This window comes from Vespula vulgaris, chromosome 11 (genome assembly GCF_905475345.1).
Source record: "Vespula vulgaris chromosome 11, iyVesVulg1.1, whole genome shotgun sequence".
Taxonomy (NCBI): domain Eukaryota; kingdom Metazoa; phylum Arthropoda; class Insecta; order Hymenoptera; family Vespidae; genus Vespula; species Vespula vulgaris.
Window position 1 is genome coordinate 3,924,657 of NC_066596.1, and position 19,212 is coordinate 3,943,868.

The window sequence follows — 19,212 nt, forward strand, 5'->3', positions numbered from 1 at the left end:
GAAAATAAACAAGGTACAATTTTGTAGTACTTATTAAAAGTATTTAATTTTTAGCAAGTGATTTTATACAGAGTTTATAATTACAGTTATCCATCCCACGATCCAGATAATTATTTCCAACGAACGATAATTCTGAATGAAACAGTACACCTTCTCAGTAATATAACTTTTAAGTTGTTATTCCAATTGTCGATATAACGAGAAGTGAATGAGCGTTAATTAATAATTAATTACGGTTCATCGCAAATATAAGTCAAAACCGTTGTTTGTTCGATCTTGAATTTATTCTCACATTCTTTTTCCTCTAAATTTCTTTAATTAATGTTTCTATTTGCTCCATACAAATAATGTTTTTCCTTGCATGAAGGACGCTTCGTAATAATTGCACAAAAGTTGACAAAAAATATTTTAAATCAATGATTTGAGAAAAAATTAGTGTAATTTACACTCTGTACTTTCGTTATCGCGTTAATAATTAGAATAAATATTATGAAAAAACCGACGTTCGATAACGTTTTTTAAAAGCTAAAGATTAAAGATTCCTCGTGTTTCAATGTTTTGTAATTTCATTAAAATGAATATATTAATCACGTAAATGTTTTTTTTTTTAATTTAAAACACAATGTAAAAACTTCACCTTCAATTCTAATTCATCGAAAATGCAATTATTTATCAGTTAACAGGATTACAATTAATCAGCTAAATCAATTACCTTCTATTCAACTTTTTTTTAATTATTCAGTAACGAATTCAAGTTTTCTAATGAAAGGGTGTAAAGGAAGATAGTAGGATAGTGGTAGGATCGTGGTAGAGAGGCTCCATAATTTCGTTTCCTAATACGAGTTTCGCGGCTTTGTTTTCTCCTCTTGTTAAAGGGCTTCCTAAATGCATTAGCGTATAAACGAAAATTGGCACGTTTAATTGTCTCCACCAACCGCTTATCTCAATTCCGAATCAATATTTTTAAAGTCGACATTTACAAATCTCTTTCTTTTTTTCTTCTATCTTCTTCAAATAGAAAAGAAACTTTTCTTTTAGTAAAGGAAAAGTGGTTACAATTTTTCGTTGTATCAAAAAAGCTTGCATTTCGCAATTACTTTCGTCAGTCCTTTCTTTGTTCTATCTTCGTTTTTTCCTTGAAATATCAAAGATCGTAAAGATTCTAACAAGTCAAGGACGATTTTTCTTCCTTAGCTCGGTCCATTTAACGAACGAAAACTTTTCGGACTGTCCTATCTAGAGAAAACCTAGCCTGTTTTCTGTTTGATAAAAAAAGGAAAAAAAAAAGAAAAGAAAAAACTAAAACAGAACGAGCACTTTCGAATCGTTCGAGACAATTTTTAAAAGGCTTAACATAATCGCGATGATATCACATGCGATAATATAATTGAGGTGGAAATGGTAATCGACGAACACGCTACATTCCGTAGAACATATTAATAGCCGAATTAAGAAATTAGACCCACGATTTTGTCGTCGTTGCTTTAATAGATCGAGTTAATTGCAAACGGTCGAATGAAGCTTTTATAGAACGATTTCCCGCAACCGCGGGAGCACGGTCGCGACGTTAAAGAGCATGAAAGGGCCGCAATTATGCTGTTAAATAAATAAGACACCCTCCTACAAAAATTGCGCGAACACGACCAATGCGAAGTTGACCTAATAACGCGATTGACCCGTCATACCAGGACATAGTCACGAACAATTATCGTGTATTTGTCTTTTCCTTCTTGCATTGTTACACGACGACATATAAGAATTCCCATAGGAAACTCTCTTGTCGGCTTTTTATGAAATTGTCTGGCCGCTCGTCGTACATTATCCTCAGGTGTCTCTCGAGAAATTTGATAATAAAAAAAAAAAAAGAAAAGAAGATTACCAACGATATTTCGTTGAAATTAAGTAATTTACTCTTTTTTTCTTTTTAATAATAAATTTAGTCTAGACGAAAGATAAATCGAGATACAATTTAAACGAAACTAGGAATGCAATGCTCATAAAGAAGAGAGTAATAGAACTAAATACGTATATAAGTGAAATGCGGTAGCTGTCGCATGATTAATATTGACATATTAAATCTAAATAGTTGAAGTCGAATATTTCATAGAAATGCCGTATTTCTTATTCATGAATTCATTGAACCACAGGGAGCTAAGGTCTTGCGCGTTGGACATGTTTCTCTTTTATTTTCTACACTATTCGACCCAAAGGACGCAATATAGATGTACCTCAGTTTCTCGAAATTAATCAAGAGTATTTAATGAAAGGAGAAATTGAACGCGCCTTGATTTTAAAGAAATAACACGATTTTTACATATATCGCGAAAAGAGTTCGTTCGCAATTAACGAAAAAATAACACTCAATCTTTTTTACCCTTTACTCTGATCGATCAATGAACCCCTCGACAGATGTTTAACCCTTCTATTTTTTTCCTCGAAACGACCCTTACCGTCGCACTTGTGTTTAGGGTCCGGCGTCTAACACATGTCGCATGCACGAGTGCAATTTTTACGAAAAAGAACCGAGGAGCAGTACATAGGGGCGTTGTCAAACGATCGTCTCACACTAAATAACAAAATCGACTCGCGACACATTGTCCGGAACTTCTTTTCAAATTCTCTGGCAAGAGAATTCAGTCTCTTCGAACTCTCGAAACTTTTTATTTAACATGAATATTTTTATTTATCGACATTCGGACATGTTAAATCTTCTACTTTTTATACATTTTAATAAAAGAGATTTTAAATTAACTTTTAAGACATCTATTGCAATATGCCCAATTCTTTTTTTTTCTAGAACGAATTAAATTTTTACAAGCCTCTTTGCAACACAGTATACATTGCCCATTTATTTTATATATTTATCATTAAATATCGTTTATATTCGGTAATGAGAAGAAAATTAATGAAGTATTTTCGCTAGTATACTGAGATGTTTATCGAATAAATCTTTCCGGAGAAATTTTCTAAAGAATGATACGGTTCAATTTCGATCGACGAGATGAATGAAAGGGAGAAAAAAGAAAGGGAGAGAGAGAGAGAGAGAGAGAGAGAGAGAGAGAAAAAGACGAGATCTGTTCCGGTACGGCACAAGAAAGCTTCGAGAGTAAATCATGCTGGTGGTAGGAAAGAACGAAGCGGAACGGGATTAAGTTCACTCGTAATCCATCGGAACTATCCATCGGAGTTCATTCCGATACTTTGCTCGGTAGTCGTCGGCGAATATCTGTCTGCCTCTTGGCCTTTCTCCGTACAATTCGTTCGAATCGCAGATGTCGGACACATGCGATGCCTCGAGGGAACTTCAGTGACGGAAAGATAACCATCCCATACATAAACGCTCACACAGAGAAAAGAATCTCTGTGTTGTACATCGATATCTGCCATTCGAGCCCTCTTTTCTCCATCCGTGAAAAAGCTCGACTCTTTCGAAAATTTCTCGTCCTCGTTCTCGCTACGCTGACCGTGATTTTTCTATTTCCTTTTTTTCCTCTTTCCTTTTCGTTTTCCGAACAAAGATTTATTTTCCCTCTGTACGACACTTCTCGGCACGTAGTAGAAAAATTCGGTTGATCGCCAGAATACGACTAGTAAATGCAATTAATCGGTGCGATTAATTTCGAGAAGTCCTTGTGAGTCACACGTGACTCATATACCAAAGCACGTGTCGACGGCTGATTCTTTCTTAACGTTCTCTCAAACTGAAATACTCTTGACGAATCGCGAAATAAATTGCGACTGAATTTTACGAACGATTACGAAACATAACAGCTTTTCCATTCTTATCGTACATTCAAGATCGATACAAATTTTTTCCGTTAACAAAGACATACATACCGTCTGTCTTCTACTCGTAGTACTAAGAAACATCGAAATTCATGGCACGTACTGACGTGCCACGGAGAAACCGTTCCCTCGCCCCCTTCGCGTGCTCAAAACCAACCGGACGCTAAGCGCACCGCTTAGGGTCCCGTTTAGGGTGGCCCTAGAGGACCCCGGTTGAACACGTGTGCGCGGTAGATAGCTTTGTAGGGGAAGTACGAAGAGGGGAAGGATTAAAGAGGGAGAGAGCGAGAGAGAGAGAGAAGGTGTACAGATGCCGAAAGCATCGGTGACGTTGGCAGTGCCGGTAAAACGCACGATCGACGCGCCTAGAACGCTCGTATTATCGTCTGCGCGCCAGGATTTCAACGACGATTGCTCGACGAGAGACACGCGGTGGAGAGAGAGAGAGAAAGGAGAGAGAGAGAGAGAGAGAGAGAGAGAGTGAGAGAGAGAGAGAGTGAGAGAGAGAGAGAGTTCAGTCGTTTCGTGGCTGCCGAGTTGACCGGGCGTGTCGTATCGAGCTCTCACACAAGCTTTCGCGCCGGTTCCGTGTTCACCTTTCCGTTTATCCTCCTATCGTCTACAAATCTATCTCAACGTTTCAGTAACTTTCGAATCTCGAGAAGAATGGATTGTACGACGCTCGCGAAGATTCTCTCATTCCTGGCGTTGATACGTAAGTTTCAAGCTAAGAAAAAAATTTCCCGGAGGGTGAAACTTTTATCTTGTCTTCTTTTTTTTACTGTTTCTCTTTGATTGAAAAGAGATACTAGTTGAATTGTATCTCGAAATGTATCGATTTGGATTCGTGAGAAATGTTATTATGAGATCCGAGACTTTAAAACTTGCATGTTCCGCAAAAATTCATTCCGAGTGTAATTTTAAACTTGTCCGCTTCGTCGTTAAACGAGGGAAAGAAAAGCTAGATAAAGAGATTTCTACTATAGCTACGAAAGAAAGATGTTATTGATTCGTCAAGCGGAACATCTAGCTACGTTTTTGATCATCCGATGCAATTGAACGAAAAATTGCAAGTAAAATCGAAGTTAATTAATGTAGGTAGTAAAAGAAATTTCGACGATGACCCGAAATATTCGAGTTTGTCTTTTACGTAAGTAATACAACGACGATGGGCGTCCCTGTCGTGTTTGTTCGTTAAATATTTATTTAATATGCGTTATAACGGATAGGGGAAACAAGGAGAAGGGGAGATGTATTCGGTGTACGTGCTTTCCTCGTACAGCTTCCACTTCGCGATTACTATGCGAGCAAGGCTGGTGCAATAAACGACGATATCGTCATAAAAATCATAAGGTAGATTCTGATCTTAAAGAAAGAAAAATGGAAAACGAACGATTTCCGTTAACGACGAGACGATTAAATATAAGCGTATGCATAACGTCGAACAGCATTTTTTACTCAAATCACGTTAACAAGCACGACGCTTTAACGGTTCGTAAAAGCAGTCGGTGAATTTATTTTTCACGAACGATAAAATTCCACGCTGCCTCCTTTCCTACTTCTTTTTTTCTTCTTCTCCTCCTCCTCCTCCCCCTTCTTCTTTTTCTTCACCTCTCTTTCCCGAGTTCCCCAGCTCTTTACCAAGATCCACGAAATCTCTACGTCGAGAAAATACGAAGAAGTCGTTTAAATTCGATCTTGTAGAAAATTCGCATCCACCATTTTCAAAGCAAAAGAAAAATAAAGATGTTCAAAGGTTCGTTGTTCAGGATCTTACATCGAAGTATATACATCGTGTTATTAATGCGAGCGATATGAGACGTACCTTCGTGAAATTACTTACAAGTTTGATCTATGGTGGTTAAGTTCAAGGCAACAAAGGATTCGTACAATAGCTTCGTTCGAACTGATCGGAAAAGTTCGAGCTCGTTCGAGTTACGAACTACCTTCGAAAGGTGTACTTTAAACGATGACCTTCTCGAAGAAAATGATTTCTCTCAAAAACTCGTTATTTTGTACGGTAGGAAAGGAGCTTATGATCGAGCTTCATTCCTTCTTTCGTAAAAATAGATTAGCAACGTGTCCGTGGTCGCGTAAAACGTGAAAGTTACAAGCCTTGCGAAAATAGTACGAAAATAAACTGTTTTTAGCGTTACTTTACCGGATCCACAGGCACTCAAAACTCTAAACGCGAAATAACTCGCGAAAAGAAAAAAATTATTGCTTTGCAATTGATTAAAATAATTTATTCGATGGAACGGTTTATTGTCACGATATCACATATTATTGAAAATAGAAAAAAAAATACAAATTTCCTGTTAGAGTAGCAATGTTCTGTTATTATAGAGATACTAATCCAATTGTTGTCGTTTCGTGAGAGCAAACAATAACTCAAAAGGAAGGTCGATCGGCCGAAAAGCCACGGAAATTCAACGATCCTCCGATTACGCTATTACTTATTGACGTCGAATAAACTCGTCGATGCTCTAATGCATTTCATTTATCTATTTTTGTCGTGGCTGGTCTATCTATCGATCTCGTTCGTCTACCAAGAACGAAACGATCTCGTTAAAAAGTTCCAGAGGAATAGGCGTCAGGGTTGCTAACGCGTCTTTGGCGTTTTCTACTTTTATCGTATGTACAAAGATACGTCGTGGAATTCGTCGACGACGCGTCTGTTTATGTTCTTATCGCTTAGGATAACTCACCTCGGAGATTTCCGAGCGTTCTCTAAGAGATCGATCGTCTTCAAAGTGACACGTTGTATACATGCCCGAAGCTTCTTTGATAATATATAAATTATATGAAAGGAAGAACGAGAAACATAAATTTCGATAATGTCGAATCGATTTTACGATCGCATGTATAATGGAATTGATGGGCAATAACCGAGCGACCGATAGCGTTTAACCGAAGCTTCATAATTTTTATTAGAAAAATCGCAATGCCATTATTGAAACTCGTTTGCGTTCGTTCAAGGTAAAAATTCCAAATGAAAGGTATTATAAAATCGATGAAGCGGTTGATATATATTTTCTTTTTCCCACATTTTTAAAGAGTGCCGGTGATGTCTAGATGTAGGTCGGACCTTCTTCTTTGTGAATCTAAAAAAAAAGAAGTAAGACAAACATCGTGGACGTTAACGAGAATAGACTGGCTACTCTAATTAAGAAACGAACGCTATCTCGCGACCGATCGTTAATTCTATTACGAATGGTACGCTTCACAATTAAGTAATTAAATCTGATGAAGAACGGATTAATAGTTGAGAGTGCGTGACTTTTGTGATATCAATTTTATCTTTGTAATTTCGAATATTAAGAACGGATGAAACAAGATACGATCTTTTTTACATACGTATCTATCTGTGAAAACGCTCGTTTCGTACCATTTCGTTACGTTTCGTTCCGGAAAATGGTGATGCGAATAATCGACGAATTGGAAATCAAGCGGAGAAGGTGCATACCGATTCCGTGGATAATTTCGCACGCTTTGTTAACCCTTCCAATGGAATTATCCATAAAACGTATGACACAAGAACTCGACTTATTATACGTTCCGAAATGCAATATCTGTTTCATTTGTTTGTCCGTTTTTATCGTAAATCCAACGAAAGGAGTTTGTATACGAGTCCACAGTGATTTACTCTTATTTCATCACCGATAAACTGAGTCATCGTTCGATGTACCGCGATATTCATTAGGGAATCATTTTACAAAATGCTCGTATGCTATTTTCAGCGAGAAGACTGACAAAAAAAATAAAAAATAAAAAAAGACATAAAAACATAATCCCGGTTCGCTAAAACACCGTGGAATATTTTTTTGTTTCTTTATAATTTTTTTCAATTGTAGCAAGTGTTTGGACCGTCCCGCAATTTGTATACGCATTAATTACACTCCCGAGATTAATTACTTACAACTTGTGAAAATATATATTCACGTTACTAACTTCATTTCTTCGCCGTTTAATTCTCCAAGAAAAGAAAACAACGAAGGAGAAATTATTATTGCTGTTCGCAGCTCGGCAATCTTACAACGAGTCACGTTTACGTTACGATTGCGCGATTTATATCGCATTATGTTCCGATTCGAGGCGTTGAAAGTCGATATCGGTGTCACACCTTCATCTGCGGTACGAAATGAAATTTTTAAACGGATACTAAATCTATCCGAGATCGTAACTTATATCCGCTTGAGAAGCTATCCTTCCAAACGATGAATATTTTCAACGGTTGTGTCAAACTCGAATGATCTATCAGTCAGTAGCGTCCTTGCGTGACAGAAATTCATTATTTTCTTTAAAGCATTAGAATTCATGGGCCTTGTTTAGTCGCGACTATTTTATATTCTTTCTCTGACCATTCTCTTTACAAAGATTATTATGCTCTTCATTCTCCTTACGCTTGTCAAGTTCAAACGGAGATTGATGCTCCGTGAATAACGTTAAGTTATTACACAGAAGAGACCCCGTCGAAAAATTCTCACGATCTATACGAATTTCTGAATAACACAAATAAAATGTATACGATCAATAATTAAAGGTGAGCGACGTATTGCATATTTAAGAAAAGAAGGACGTGGCCTTGTACTATCGATAAAGAATTATTAAGAATAATTTTCAAGAAATATTAACGTATCATCTATAGGTCTGTAATATTCAACTTCCTTTTTTGCGACATAATGTAAATTGCATGACGCAACGTCTCATTGTACGGAACGGAAATATCGGCCGTAAATATCTCAAACGTTGACAAGTTTAGCCAACGATTCGCAGAAGAATCCGACACCTTGTTGTATACTACGTTTATACATACATATATCGCGATCATTATCCGCTCGTTATGTTGCACATTAATTGATTTACATTTACATTACATCTATCATTTATCTTGCTCTATTTTTCTCTTGATTTACAACATTAAGAAACACAAGCGTAAGCAACTTCATACTTTTTCGAAAACAATGTAACGTAAATGTAATCTATTCGAGTAACAATGTTCTTCGTTAGTCCTCCGCGAACCTTCTCCAAAAGGATTTTCCATGTGAAACGTTCGTAAATCTGACTTTTATTATACGCTCGTAGTAATCGTCGTTAATGGTTACATTCTTATGCATAGATCGTTCTTGCTTTCGTTTGAGTGGGAGGCAAATCGGTGAAGTTGAATATTCATGTGAGTGCGATACCTTGCTCCTTTAGTAAGATCGGAGTCAAGTAGTCGAATTAAACTGTTCATGCGAAAGTAAAAGAAAATGAAAGATATACGATTAATAGCAACATGTATAATAAAAAAAAAAATGAGGAGATTAAAGATTATTATGATTAGATATAAATCTGATTATAATCGTTGCAATATACAACGGTAAGAAAACTTTCCATGATCAAAGAAATTCTTTATCAGAAGGAATCTTGAAGAAGCGTACTTGAAGAAAGAAGGGAAAAGCATTTTAAAAGACCTTCTACCATAATTGGCTTATCCATCGGCTCAAAAGTTAGAGTAAACAAGGAATCGAAGGAATGGGAATATCTCATAATGTAAGATGCATTTCGAATTAACGCGAACCGATTCCCTTGGTACTTCTGTTCCCATTGAAAGTACTATGAAAGCGAACGGTACTTTGGATAGTACGAATTGGAAAAGCGTATTCAGCTGGCATTGCTGATTCCTAACTGGTGCTATCACTGAGTAGCAACAATGACGTAAGAGAATCGCTTTCACCGAACTCGAGGATCGAGGAGAAGGTTCGTTGGAAATTATTCGTTCTAATTTGCTTGTCGGATTCTTTGAGTTGTTCGAAGGAACGGGAAAAAAGAAAACCATACCAAATTCTTCCTTAGGAGAATTATTTTTCAAATAGAATGTGAGTTTTACTAGTCTGTTTGGACTCGATTTCTCTTCGTGACAAACTACCGATTGTTTTAGTAATTAGAACGAACTAGCTTCTCTTTCTCTATCTATCTCTCTTTTCTTAGTCTTCCAGCGTAATGTCTTGGAACGTTCGCACGGATCCCAGAGTGGCGAACAGCACGAGAAATCGCGCGATAGGAAAAAAGCCGTGGAGAGACCGGTCTCTCTCCTCTTCTTTCTCTCACGTTTTCCATCGCGAGAGAGACCGGTCGTCGCTCACAGAGAGAACACTGTGCGTGACCGCTGGACCGGAAACGGGTCACTCGTGGCCATTGTGGCAGGAACGTGTTTCGTACCGATCTATTCAGCGGGGGAAAGGGAGTTCGAATGGCTACTATTTCAGGGGTGAGGATTCTTCGCTATAACCGAAAAAATCCTCGTGAACGACTATTTTCATCGGGATTGAAACTAAACGAAATTTCAATGAAATGACTTTTTTCCCAGGTAACATCCTGAATATCATGATTATTTTATTTTATCGTTGAAACGTTACGTGCACTATCGATATTAAAAATAGAAGAATAATCGTAAAGTCTTCTAAACGATATATGATATACGCTTTGAACAGTTCTGACGTTTTATGCGATCTTCCAATACGACGAAGTCACCTCTACTTTAGGAAATTCTTCTTTGCTTGTATACGATAAAGTTGAGAGAGTAGTTCGGAGTTGGGGTTGGGTGTGCTGAAGAGACTAGGTCGAGAAACTACAGCTGACTGAAATTTGCGACGCTGAGCCGATACGATAGAACGTGCATCCGATATCGACGAATGGTGAATATCGGTAATCGTTACTTAAAGGGTGCCAAAGGGGTAGATAGAAGGGACTGACTTTCTTCGGGTAGATTCCAGAATCTCTTGGGATTTTATTCTATGCATGGTAAATCGATCGATAAGAAAATAACGTGTCCCCTGATATCGCTGATAAATTTCTGAAAATGATTTTCCTTCTATTTGAGTTTAACGCGTTCCTTATTGAATATAAAATTTTGATTCACATTAAAATTTGCATAGACCTGTCACTTTTTCCCTTGAGATATTTTAAAGGATACATAATATAAAAGTAAGAAAGTAGTATTCTTTCTCGCTTCAAATATTCATTGTTTTTGTTACGATATAATTCGGATCAGTTGGCCGATTTCACAAGTGTTACTTTTGAAACTTGTTAGATTTTTCATATCCTAATGTCACTCAAAAGCTTCGTCTTGTGCTACTCTGAAAATATTTAATGCATGACCTTCCTCTCTACTTTTCTTTTTTTTTTACATCAAATAAAAATTCAGGAGTTTAAATGCAAAGTGAAGTTTTCGTCGTGGAAAGAAAAAAGAAAAGAAAAGAAAAGAAAAATCATTACGCGGTCGGAAAATTCGGTAAAAAATTACCTTCGTCCATGTAATCGGGAACTAGAACGAGAATTATAATAATTACTATTCTCAAGAATATCCCGAGCCGTAGGTAATATACTCCTCTGAGAAACAATACTGACAGACCGTACAAAGCGAACCAGCGATGTAAATATGTAGACACGTACATTATGCAAATGAAAAGCGGGTCGAAAGCTCCAAAAACCTGAGCTTTTCTGATGCTTCATTAACGTTTATACGCAAATCAAGTTCAAGTTCAGGTTCAAGTGTCAAAAGTGTGAGATTATTTCATTAAAACTAAGCTTTTCAAAGGATACTTAGAAAACAAGATTATTCTTGTTATCACTTAATGTTCATTTCAAAAGATTTTCCATCCTAATTCCAAAGCAGAATACGAAGAAAAATCATTTATCCGCAATCATATAAAGTGACATCGATATCATCCCCTATGTGAGTATAGGATATAGAAAAAGAAAAAGGAAGCGGGGGGAAAAAGGGAGGAAAATAATTGAAGAGAGTAACGAGTTGGTAAGGATGGTAACGAACGAGCGTGATTATCGATCGAGTTCTCGGACACAATGAGAAGGTTCTCTGGATGTGGTAGTCGAGCTACGAGATTCTCTTCTCCACCCCAAGTCCTTCCAAGCTTCGTGCCGCGAGGAATTCTCGGTCTGTTCAATTATGGAGCGACTCTGTCGAATATTGGGTCAAAGGTCGAGGGGTCTCGAGAATACTAATGCGGAAGGTCAAGTCTCGCGCGAGTGAGGTCAAAATACGACTACCAGTTAAGATGGAAGATGTGCACGCATATAAAGAGATACGCGAGAATGATGTGGAATGTAAACGCGAAATACTTTTCTTTTTTTTTACAGAATACGTCATGTGTGAGATCGCACCAGACCCGAAGACCTTCTTTCCAGCTATCGAAGGTAATCTGACCAAGATCGTCTGGGCTCATGCCGTCAATAGCCAAGCTAACTTGACTAAGGCACTGAACGCGGGTGAGTTCCTTTTCATTATAGAAAATGTCATATTTTAATCGACTGGTGAAAATATCATTCCGACGAGACAAAAATGGAACACCGTATGACGACGATCATTTTCCTTTTTATCGTTCCTTTTACTTCCGTGCAGCTTTAAAAAAGTTTTTGAAGGACGGATATCAAAGACGACGATAGAGAATCGATTTATTGGCTTGTCGATATGCTTATCAGCGTACGGGCTACTTGAACTCGAAGTAATTACCGTGGAGTATGATGGTAAATCTTTGTTTACCATAGTCCACTTTTTTATCCTTGTTAATTTATAAACTCGATTGTTAATGCATTCGCGTCACGGTATTCATTTTCCTCCTCTCTTTGTACACGAGAGTTGGCGTGATGATAATGACGAAGATGAGAGAGAAAGAGAGAGAGAGAGAGAAAAATATAAAAAATTTTTCAAGTGCGCTTTCAGCGAATACCAATTTTTTTCCTCGGCGATACTCAAATCGCTTGGTTCCTTTATAAAATATCACGTCGTAGTTCATCGGAACGATTCAAAACATTCATTTTGATATTGCCAAGAATCGTTTGATCGTTTAATCGTGAAACCTTTTCAAAATATCACGAATGAAATAAATTTTTTAATGATTCATCTTTCCGTATCTAATTAACCTTATCGCTCCGGTGTCCTTGTGAAATGATATGTTCGCAGTGAACGGAATGCATCAATGACAATTCAATGCTGACTGACGATACTCGATACGATTATTAGTATTTAACCGTCAATTTTTCAACAACTATATATGAATGTATGTACGTATGTATGTATATATGTATGTCTATACTCTTTTTATCTAAGTGTTCACTCCACGAGTACGTATATATACACTGTTCAGTGCGAAAAAGTTAAAATATTGGAGGAATGAAGCGGTATGGAGAACATTGGATGAAAGCCTTGATCGAAGGCATGGAAATATTTGACCTTGAAACTTATATACCACGAGAAAGTAATTCTAAAGTAGACAATGGAAGCTCGAAGACGTGGAGGGGAACAGAAAGGGTTAGGGCGTTTCCCTTCTCTTTCTCTCACTTCGTCTCTCTTAAGGACGACTTAAAAGTCTCGTTTAACAATGCGAAGAGAGAGAGAGAGAGAGAGAGAGAGAAAGTCGCGAACGTCGTGTCGACTCGCAGCCTCTTTAGGCATGATCGATATTCGTTGCACGTGTGCGCGTTTTCCGTTTCCCTCTTGCTTCTGCTTCCGTCTCTATCTCTATATATACGCCTCTCTTTTTCTCTCTAAGTCTTTACGAGTCTCGTAGTTTGTGTATGTTCCGCACATACACACAAACACACACTAAACGTAGTTGCTTTTTTAAAGACGACATCATGATGCTCGAAGGCGACGTCATGATAGGCAACCTGACCAATTCCAATAATACGAACATACCAATAATGGCTCATCCACCGGACCTAGAGAGTGATCTCTCTCTTGACGAGTTTCTCTCGAGTGTTCTTAATAGTACCAAGGGCGTAAAACTCGATTTCAAGTCTCTCGAGGCCTTCGAACGCAGCAAGCCTATCCTTGCCGAAAATCGAAAAAAGGTATGTATGCGTAAAATAGGTTGATAAAATAAAAATGATACGATTGAAGCAATTATATCTGGGAAATGTCGACAATTTCTATAAAAAAATCGGTCTAAATGTTTCCGAGTTGACAGAACATACATCTATTACTGTTAAAACGAAAAATATTTCGTATAACTGGCCGTATCGATCCGGAGACTTGCTTATTTTTTATGCCTTTCTATATACACCCATATCTATGTAGATTACAAACGACACACTTTATAAAGTACGTACAGATTTGTTGCGAAGAACTCGAGAGAACAAAGACCACAGCTTATTAATAGTAATTTTCTCTTATTGTCTTTCAGTTCACCAAGCCTTTGTTCTTAAATGCCGACATTTTACCTGGACCGGTCGAAGCCAAGACTGTTCCGCTCGATTCCAAGTCTTTCCTGACCGGTGCAATGGAAGCTTTTCCAGAAAGTGTCCTCTCCATTGGTTGGACGACTAGGTAAATCCAAAAATATATTGCTTTTCACGTTTTTCTTAACTCGGTGATCACTAGTTATAAAATTATAGAAAAAAAGTATAACGAGTATTACTTGAAATTTCTTTTTATTCCACGCATTTCGCGAGATGTGATGCTGCGAAAAAATAAAAGAAAGAAAAAGAGAAAGAAAGAAAGACAAAAAGAGTGTTTGAAGAGGGACTGTGGAAACGTAAATACGAGTTACATAAGCGCAAATGAGTTTACGTTCACCTTCACCTTTACCTCTATTCTCATTCATCAGCGTAATATATAAGAATATAAAAAACAGAAAGAGAAAGAGAGATAGAAAAATGTTAACATTATCCTAAAAAAGAAAATAAATAATAATCAAAAGATAGCTTCGCGACGATAAATATTACTGTTTTTAGAATTTGCAATGTGAAGAAATGAACCTACCGAGTAAAGGTGTACAAGTTGAGACCCACAAATGGTATCACTCGACAAAAGATTTTTACTAAAGCAAAAAATTGATTTCAATAAGACGAACGTCTTCTAAAGATTCACAGAGAAAACATTTTTGTTATCTTTTCTTTTCTACTTTCAGATATGGGTCAGAGTTCAACATAACCGAAGGCCATTACACGACGGAACAGATTCAGAAGATGATAGACACCTTAACGGAGAATAAGGTCACTCAGTCGATAACTTACCCAGTGAGAGCAGGTCTCGCTGCTAACGATATTAGCGCCATGAAAACGTTGATGGATCGAAGCTCCAGCTTTGGCAATGTAACTATGACCATCTGGTCCAGCCATGGCGATCAGGTCGACACGAAGAAACTCTCCGAGTTGATAAAAACGATCGGCGTTGGTAAGGTCTACGTCGACGTTCCAGAAGATGTTTGGAAGAATCTCGACTTGACCAGCGGTTCGTCGACCTCTAATGTCGCGATGATGACCGCAATGACGCTCCTTTCATTCCTTTTTGCCAGGATGCTGTGAAGCGATCTACGCGAAGATCAATCGCGGTTTTTAGAAAATACAACGTTACAAGATGCGAGCATCTTCGTCCATTTTGGACAACGTCAAACAAGAATGAACGCTTTAGATCTCGCAACTTTGCTTACCGCCGATCAATTTTTAAGATCGTTCATCGAAGATCGTCGTCGTTTCCCTTCTCATTTTTTTCAACAGCTGCAAGGTCAAACGTTTTTCGGTCTCGATTCTTCGTATTTTTCTTCATCTACATTTTCCTCTCCCTTTCCGTACGCGCAACGAAAATAAACGAGGAAGATTTCCGAGAACATCTTGCGAATTTGTCGTAGTCGTTTAACAACTTAAATCAACACACACACACACACAATTCCTTTCGCTTATAAATATTAATAATAATCGAACAGTAGGAATAATTCACTTGTAGGATTAGACGCACACTTTTATCGAATACCGTTTTATACATTTAACAAAAATGTCATTTGATTCGTTAAGAATCTCGTCAAACGAGATATACGAGAATTGCCTGAAAATTATCTTAAGACTTTATCATCGGCGTAACTCCGTTATTTCAAAATTATAATCTAATTGAAATTTATCGCAAGAATCGTAATAAAATTTTTTGGTCGATTGAGGAAAGAATATTCATGAATCCTAGATAAATTATTTTTTAATAGAATACGACATGTAAACAACATTGAGAACATTTCACATCACAAAATTAACATTACCCCTTATCATATTTGTTTATGAACGTATTATTGATTCTCTAGCGCGAGATCGCGCTTATAAAAAGATAAAAAATTATACTTTCTTTTGAAACGGATAATTATTTTGGCTAATTTTAATTTTGAACGCATACTTTAAAAGAGAGATTAAAGAGTTTTACGTTTTTTATGAACGCTTCAATATTTTTTTAAATCAACTTTAGAGCTTATTTGCTGGTTATTTCTCTTTGCAGACATTCTGTATCTATAATTAACATATCTCTCATTCAATGTCCTAGGTGCAAATAAGCTGATATTAGGAATTTACGTAAGCCACATATCTAAGCCAAAGGATATAATAATATTTAAATGTATAAATACGGTGCCAGAGCACTGCGTTTGTTAACGAAACAATAAAATTATTTACAATCCTACGAATAAAATATCTATTCTATTCCTAATTCGAATTCTTAACCACATTCTTTTGCTATTCATTATGGATGGTTAGTTTGTAATCCTACCGATCGATGAATCCTCAGGTTCAGTCGTGTCCTGGAATATGCACGAGTTCAAAAATCCCAACTTGTATACCTGCGCTAATACCTGTGCTTAGAAAATTTTCCTTAGTGCATTCTAAATAGGATTAACTGTTATTTACTATGAAAGAAACATGTTGCTGAATTTTTCTTCTACTTCAATATATTCTCAAATATACAATTCACCTTGAAAAACGAATAGAGAATTTTTCTATGCAAATAATATTATAAAGCTTTACGAATAATGAAAAAATTGACGCATCCTGCTAAATAATTAGCAATATCATTTGATACTATATAATATTGCAAAAATATACAACTTTTCGTGAATATAACTATACTGGTAAAGAAATGTACAGAGATTTCAAGGTAAGCTCGATGGAAAGACGAGATTGTAAAGAACATAAGAGGTGTCGATAGCGTAGCTTGCCGTGTCAAAGGTCGTTCGACTAGTACAGACGTCCTTGAGAGACAGAAGAAGCCATTCCGGTTATCACAATCGTTCTTAGCTGCGTACAGACGTTTCCTTGTCGTCCCTTCTAGGCAGGTGCAACGCAATTACTTTCGACGTGTGCGATCGCAATCATCGTTGTAAAATCTCTTCTCCATCCTTTTCCTTTCTATCTCTCTCTCTCTCTTTCTCAAAAAAGAAAGGAAGGATCCAACGATCGCAATTAAGTTTCCGATACGAGCAAAAACTTGATTGTCTACCTTGCGACTCCTCAATCTTCTTGATTACCGTAAAAAAGAATTAAAGGAAGTCGAAATAAGTTTTATTTCTAAACCCGTAATAATTTTATGGAATAGGTGGATAACGTGTATGCGGATAACGTGTTCGATCGTAATATATATAAAATAAATTCGAAGATGAGTCTATTGCGTAGGCCTATGAACTTAATCTTCGCGATAACCTTTTTGAACCAGGACAAAAGAGACGTCGGCATCGATGTCGGAAGTGTCAACGAACGATACGATAAATTCATTTTCATTATTTTTCTCACTTAATAATTCCGTTGATCCATCGAATGGTCGCATTTATTGAAAAAAATTATCCTCCTTTTTACTATCTCCTCGGTTCACGGACTCTTGATATTTCTACGACTAGAAAAGCGTGACAAGAGGAAACAACAAATTGATCATTCTACAAAACGATCTACGCAGACACGCGGAAAACTTTAAGTGATGGATAGATATTTGTGGCAAAGAGCGAACCACTTCCAAGTGGAACAAATCGGTACTTTGAGCACGGCTCTTGGCATGAAAGCAACAGCATTTTAAATCTAAATCCGCATGACGGATGTCCCTTCGTGTTCACGAATATTTTCGGTTAACTCCGAGCATATCGTATCTATACATAAGATCTGTACAGAAAATCTATGTAAAGATGACAGCTATTCTTACAAACTATTCATCTCGAATAATTCACCACAATTCCAAGCAATAAAACAAAAAGTGTAATTGCATATCTTACTTGTGGAAATTGACGTGGAAATTGTAATCATGATATATCCATGACTTCAGAAACAATGATAGCAACTATTAATTTAACAATCAATAGGACGATCTATGTGAATAATTGAATACTAAACAGAGGATTCACTGCGACGGAGAATCAAGATAATTTTACGTTAAATGGATGGAATGTACTCGAGAGTCATTATTTATCAGCTAGTTCTCTCTTACCTTGCGAGATCTCGACTCATTAAATCGACAGGATGATTACGAGCGTTCTCGCGATGAACATTCGGCTTCCATGTGCGCTCACGATTGATTTCGACTTTGTCGTTAATGAGTCTGTCTTCGTTCTATAACTTTTGACAAACGACTGGTCGGTTAATTTAGGCCGAGTTAAGGTTAGCACCGAAACGGGTCTAAGGATTCCATTTGGATGATCTTACAATTCTCGCTATAACACAGTTAAGGAATTTATATTCGTTAACTGCTTCTCTTCGTAGGAATAGATTTTAAACTCATTTGGAAATAGTTCGTATCAGATAACTCATTTCTTTCCTGTATTAAATATCTTGAAAAAACTATAACATCCATACGAAATATACTTTCTCGGCTTAACAGAGGGATTGAAGAATCAGTATTGCTCAAGATTAATCGAGACAGTCGATCGATAAAAGAGACACGAACGGTCGAACGTTTTTTCTTCCTTGGGGCGTCGAGAAAAGAAGTATCGAAAGGCGGTAGCGGACGTTGTGTAATTCCACCTTCTTTTCCCTTCCTCGTGTACAACTTCCTGTCGTAGTTGAAAGAGAGAGAAAAGGGTCGCATGACGAGGCAGCAACATTTCTTCGGGACAAATCGTAGGACGAAAGAAGAAAGAGAAAGAAAGAGAGAGAAAGAGAGAGAGAGAAGATATCGAGATTTCAAATCAGACATAGCCATCTTTCTTGGTGGAGAAACAGGCGTGTTTATTTATCGGTGTCCGGCCTAAAAGGGCGACAAAAAGCACGACGACACGAGCTCCGTTTGCAGAACGAAAGAACCAGTCCTCCAGTCCGTCGAGCACGCACTACCGATCGTATCTTTCTTTACTTCTCTCTTTCTCTTTCTCTTTCTTCATCGGCGGCCGAGATTTCGGCCCGCCGACGTCGAGACGTCTCTGAATGGCGGCGCGAAAGTGAATGGAGGACCAAAAGGACGACCGGTCCTGCCCTTACGTCGTCGTTAAAATCGAAACTACTCGGGTATTAGTTTAAGGAAATCCATTGAAACATGTTCAGTGGCTAGATAATATTTTCAAATCGATTATAGTATAGAAGTTCTAACTAAACTAACTGAAGTAAAATGACAACATTCTTTTATTATTTTTATTCGACTATTTAATATCACTCTATATTCATTGTCGTATTGGAAGACTTTAAAATGTATTA

At 37.2% G+C, this 19,212-nt stretch overlaps 1 protein-coding gene across 1 annotated transcript; it reads left to right on the top strand.

Moving 5' to 3' along the window:
* The first annotated feature begins 4,137 nt into the window (after nt 1–4,137).
* On the top strand, nt 4,138–16,237 carry LOC127067567 (protein FAM151B). The gene is made up of 5 exons (XM_051002646.1): nt 4,138–4,501; nt 11,929–12,057; nt 13,418–13,641; nt 13,974–14,116; nt 14,700–16,237. Exons 1-5 carry the CDS (start codon nt 4,453–4,455, stop codon nt 15,094–15,096), a joined length of 942 nt encoding a protein of 313 aa, XP_050858603.1. The 5' UTR covers nt 4,138–4,452; the 3' UTR covers nt 15,097–16,237.
* The last annotated feature ends 2,975 nt before the right edge of the window (nt 16,238–19,212 follow it).